This window comes from Carassius auratus, chromosome 26 (genome assembly GCF_003368295.1).
Source record: "Carassius auratus strain Wakin chromosome 26, ASM336829v1, whole genome shotgun sequence".
Taxonomy (NCBI): Eukaryota; Metazoa; Chordata; class Actinopteri; order Cypriniformes; family Cyprinidae; genus Carassius; species Carassius auratus.
In genome coordinates this window covers 2,934,568-2,940,097 of record NC_039268.1, presented here as the reverse complement: position 1 = coordinate 2,940,097, position 5,530 = coordinate 2,934,568, and the positions used below count along the sequence as shown (strand labels likewise).

Sequence of the window (5,530 nt, the reverse complement as noted above, 5' to 3'; positions counted from 1 at the left end):
GAGACGCAGCATTTTGCACGTTGTGTTTTGTTTGCCACGTATAAACTGGAGGCGACGTCCAAGGCCAGAGGGACCCAATGGCACGCTGTCAATAGAGTGAGTAATGTGTTGTATTTTTATTATAGTCGCAAAGATTATAGGGTGCATTATAAACAAATTACTTAATTCCAATTACTGCATTATATTTCTGACAGTGCAGATTGGTGGCTTATCGTGTGGTAAACAGTAAACAATGAGTGACGTTCATCTGCGAGAGATCACTTCCGGCGCTTTCCACGCTTGGGCAGACTAAGCCAGAGCACACGCACACGTCACATCAGGAAGCACTCGCGCCCTCAGATTAGTTGTGTGTACAAGAGGTAAAAACTATATAAACACTGTTCGTTTTCTAACACAAATCGCTCGTTTCATGTCTTAGGTCATCAATGTGTACTTACGATGATGCATGCTCTTTGAGGTGGTGACCATAGACCTCCATTATATGAGTCACAGACAAGAACGGTTTGAACTAAAAATATCAAAATGGAAAATGCAGCGGAAACAAAGACACCTACATCTTGGATGTCCTTGAGGTAAGCTAAAACATACCAAAATGTAATTTGAAAGTGAACTATCGCTTTAAAAAGGCAAATCATCAAGTCATTTCTAAAATGTGGTTTGGTTGTTATTTACAGTAAAATGTAAAATCCTTTGCATTTTACCTGCTTAAATTCAAATTATCATTTATGTTGACACACAGAGCAAAAAAGATGGCAATAAATGTGTATAATGTTAGGATAAAGAGGCTTGCAAGTTACATCTGGCAAAAGGACACAGAGTCACTGTCCACTCTGAATGCTGCATAGAGAGGATCTTTAAAAGCCACGAGGAAGGTGTACAAGTGTGTGAGTGTGTCAGAGACGCTGTAGAAGGACAAAACGCCAGCAGCTGTGTCCACATACACACCCACTCTTTTAGAGGAACAAGAGGATGAAGTTTTTATATAAATGTCTTCGTCAGCGTGAGAAACACTTGGAATACGTGCAAAGGTAATTTTCCATGACACATGATTGCTTCCAAGCTGACCGGTAGCCTCTAGTGTACAAAGATCATCATTTTTCCTCAGGATGTTTTTGTAGGTCACCCCGACTGTCCCCTCCGGACCCGTCCATTCAGCCTCCCAGTAACAGCGGCCGGACAGGCTCTCTCTAGACAGCACCTGTTGGAAAGATTCAAATCTCTCTGGATGATCTGGATATGGCTGCCTCTGCATTACACATGTTGCTGTTCTGTCTCCATTGGAGAGACACAACTGAACATGAGTTGTGTTTGGATCCAGCGTGAGATCGCATGCATCTGTGAGACAGAAAACACATCCGTTAGTGCCTCAGAGGGAGACAGAGAGAGATGAGAGAGTAAGAAACTTACACTTCTTTATCCCTGCTTTAATGAAGTGTTTACCCATAGGCTCAGTTCTGTAGAAATGAATGAAGAAGAAGAGCAAAGTAAGAAAAGGTTATGATATTGAAAGCAAATAAAAACAAAAGGTAAAGAGTTTGATTTACAGGTTATTAATGAACTATAATAAAAGAAGTAGCAGCACAAATGTATAATTGATTCTTGTATGTTACTTAAACTACACTGACCCCATGACTGATGTTTTGTCTTAATTCAAAACAACTAGATTTTACAGCTAGATTTTATTAAAAAGCTTTTTATTGAGCCATTCTTCTTTAACCTGTGGACCACAAAAATACTGACAAATTTAAAAAGAAGACACTGAATTGTTTATGTAAGTCATTGTCTGCCTACACAAGACCATTCAAAAAATGAATGCCACATCATTGACCCACAAGACATACTTGAATATCTGCAGTTTATATTTTGGATCCTCCAGTTTGTGTTTGAGCAGCTGGACTCCTGATAGTCCTGGGTGATTGTAGCTCAGATCCAGCTCTCTCAGGTGTGAGGGGTTTGAACTCAAAGCTGAAGACAAATAACCACAGCCTTCCTCTGTCACCATACAACCAGACAACCTACAGATTGAAAAAAAAAAAAAACGAATGAGTATCAATTTGTCAAATAAATAAACTAAAGCTCCTAGTTTTACCTCAGTATCTCCAGCTGACACTTTAGATTTTTGAGTCCATCAGAGAGCATCTTCACTCCTGAATTCTGCAGGTCATTGTTACTCAGATCCAGCTCTGTCAGGGGCGAATCTGAGCTGAGGATCAAAGAAAGGTGCTCACAACTCTTTGAAGTTAGGTTACACCAGCTCAGCCTGCAGGAAAACATGTCATAACAGTCTTTTAGCAATCGTATGCCTCATACAGTGTGCTAAATGCCAAGCATCATCAATACTTTCCTCAGAACCTGAAGTTTTCTCTCTATATTTTCCATCTCATTTAGGAGCTTAAGGAGCCCAGAGTCCTGCAGTTCATTGCCACTGAGGTCGAGCTCTCTTAGACGATGTGAGATATTCTTGAGAGCAGAGACCAGCTCCATACAGCTCTCCTGGTTGAAATGACACCAGGCCAACCTGAACAAATACAATATCAGCATTACATTTCAGACAGCATGTTCACATAGATATGGAAATGCTAATGACCTGAGTGTCTCCAGGTGACAGTGTGGGCTCTTCAGTCCAACAGAAAGCATCTTCACCCCTGCCTCTATGCTGTAATTGTAACTCAGATCCAGTTCGCTCAGAGGACAGTCTTCTAGCTGAAGAGCCACAGCCACTGTTTCACAGCACTGTTGTGTCAATCCACAGTCTGAAAACCTGGAAAGATGGGAAGATGTTGGCTAGTCATGAAGAGTTCACCTCTACATAGTTTCAAAAAACAGATCAGAAAAAAATTAAATAATATATATTATATAATAACATTAATAATAATAATAAAAATAATGTGAATTACTTCATACAAATGTTGGAATCCAAATATTGGATTACTCAAATTGCATTGGATAGAGTATGTTGAGAAATAAAACCGAATATGTTTAAAGAAGTTTTGGGTAAAAAAAAAAAGAAAAGAAAAAAACACAATGTGTTGAAAAAATAAAACAGGATTTGGAGAAAAAATTAAAAAAACTGTATTTTGGGGAAATCTGTATAAAAATAAAGATATTATAAACAGAATATGCTGTAAAAAAGTGTTTTCTTACTTACAGGGCTTTTCTGCAGCATCTCACAGCTGGGACGAGTCTCCTACATCCTGCATATGTTTTGTTGAACATCTTTGGGTCAAAGTTATCCAGCACCTCACCTGACATCAGAAGCACATATACCAGCGCTGAGCAGTTGGAGTTGGACACTGCTTTTGGCTGGCCGCTCTCTGACCTCAGATATTTCATGATTTGTTGGTACAGGGTTCTGTCCTGCAGCTCCAGGATGCAGAAGAAGTGGTTGATGGATTTATTTGGGCACTTGTCATTGTTTTGCAGTTGCTTGATGTATTGGATGGTTTTATTGATGCAGTTTTTACTGTTCAGCGTTTCGTCCAGCAAGCCAATGAGGAGTTTCTGATTGGACTCAAGAGAAATACCCAGCAAGAACCGCAAAAAGAGATCGAAATGCCCTCGGTCACTCTCCTTTGCTTTATCGATCGCCTTCTTCAGCAGAACATACAGCAGTTCTTTCTTATTAGGACGTGAATTCTCCAGGAAGAAAATCAGCTCATCCTTGTCCTGCTTCAAATAGCACAGGAACACGTGCAACGCGGCCAGAAACTCCTGCACACTCAAATGTATGAAGTAATACACCTTCATCTCATGCAAAACAGAGTCCTTCTTGAAGATTTCAGTGCACAATCCTGTGGACTCCTCACTTTCATTGATGCCACATGCTTTCAGATCCTTTTCATAGAACATGACATTATCCTCCTTCAGCTGTTCAAATGCCAGTTTAGCCAACTTGAAAATCATGTCTTTGTTTGAACTCAAAAGCTTTGTGCGATCTCTTTCCTTTTTTTTCTCATACTTCTGGTTCTTCATGTTCATCTGTATCAGAAGGAAGTGGATGTACATTTCGGTGAGGGTTGAAGGAATGTCTTGTCCATCATTTTTGACCAGAATATCCTGAAGAACGGTAGCTGTGATCCAGCAGAAGACGGGAATGTGGCACATGATATAGAGACTTCGAGACGTCCTGATGTGTGAAATAATTTTGGAGGCCTGAGCTTCATCTACGATCCGTTTTCTAAAATATTCCTCTTTCTGATGGTCGGTGAATCCACGTACCTCCGTTAACAATCCTACATTCTCAGAAGGGATCAGATTGGCTGCTGCTGGTCGTGACGTCACCCAGATGAAAGCCGACGGAATCAGTTTGCCTATAACTAGGCTTGTAAATAAAACATCAACAGATGAACGCGCATTGACACATTTTATTAATTTACAATCAAAATCCAATTCCAGGCGACTCTCGTCAAGTCCGTCAAAGATAAATGCCAATTTGCATTTTTTATAAAACTTGTTTTTTTCTACATCATTCAAATCAGGATAAAATTCCAACAGAAGCTCATGGAGACTGATCTCTTTATCATCTTTAATCAAGTTCATCTCTCTGAATGGCAGCAGAAACACACAGTCCACATCCTGATTAGCTTTTCCTTCAGCCCAATCCAGAATGAACTTGTGCACAGAGAACGTCTTTCCAATGCCAGCGATGCCTTTGGTCACCACAATGTTTCCCTCCTCTTTTTGCTTCAGTAAACTGAATATGTCATTGCAGTCGATCGGTGTGTCCTTAAATTTGGGAGTTTTCAAGGCTCGGTCAAACTTCAGAACCTCATGTTCATCATAGACTTCTGTAATGTCCCCTTCAGTGATGAAGAGTTCAGTATACACTTTGCTGAGGTGTGTTTTGTTCTCCTTTTTGCCCTCAAACACACGTTCCGTTTTGGCCTTGATGTGGTGTTTGTGACTTTCCAGGAATTTTTGCAAGATGTTATCCTCTAGAATAAAAAAAAAACATTTAAACATGGATCTCAATACAATGTATTACAATTATAAACTGAATGAAGAAGTGGCAATTGTTTTTGTACCTTGATTCTGTGACAGCTGTCCTTCATGTGGATTTTTGGGACCTTTTGAGTAAGCATTAGAAAAAAAGCCAGAAAAAAAAAAAAAAAGTATTAAACAATTTGTTTAGCTACTGAAGTGTTAGCAAAGCATATTAATTCAAACCTTGCAAACTTATTGTAACACATTATGACACATTTGCTAGACAAATAAGCAGCCTGGTCTCAAAAATTACATCCCACATAAATGACCCTTGGGGAATTTGGTGAAATATATATATTTGTTGAATTTGTTGAAAAATAAAACAATTTGTTGAAAAATAAAACAAAATAATGTAAATTAAACCAAGTGCTTAAAACTGTATATAGTGAAAAAATAAATCATGTGACTGTCGAAATCTATAAAGTAAATAAAGGAAAAAAGCCTGGACTGGATGATAATGAGCAAATTTGGAAACTCTGATGTTAACCACAGTTAACTACAGTGGTATGATCTTACCGACAGCACCAGAGTAGACGCTGATATTTAC

At 39.1% G+C, this 5,530-nt stretch overlaps 1 protein-coding gene across 1 annotated transcript; it reads right to left on the bottom strand.

Annotated features, from left to right (window-relative positions):
* Positions 1–591: 591 nt before the first annotated feature.
* Positions 592–5,051, bottom strand: LOC113043944 (NACHT, LRR and PYD domains-containing protein 12-like). Its single transcript, XM_026203497.1, has 8 exons — positions 5,025–5,051; positions 3,149–4,932; positions 2,588–2,761; positions 2,345–2,518; positions 2,090–2,260; positions 1,842–2,015; positions 1,408–1,454; positions 592–1,335 (listed from the first exon to the last, which is right to left on the bottom strand). The coding sequence occupies exons 1-8, from the start codon at positions 5,049–5,051 to the stop codon at positions 794–796; spliced, it is 3,093 nt and encodes a 1,030-aa protein (XP_026059282.1). The 3' UTR covers positions 592–793.
* Positions 5,052–5,530: the final 479 nt, after the last annotated feature.

What these genes read in the sequence shown, in the direction of transcription:
- LOC113043944 (XM_026203497.1), bottom strand. Translation starts at nt 5,051, where the DNA reads ATGAAGGACAGCTGTCACAGAATCAAG. An exon ending in AGATGCTGCAGAAAAGCCCT is followed by an intron (nt 2,762 to 3,148) that starts GTAAGTAAGAAA and finishes CCATCTTTCCAG; the next exon opens with GTTTTCAGACTGTGGATTGA. An exon ending in TGTCAGCTGGAGATACTGAG is followed by an intron (nt 2,016 to 2,089) that starts GTAAAACTAGGA and finishes TTCAATCTGTAG; the next exon opens with GTTGTCTGGTTGTATGGTGA.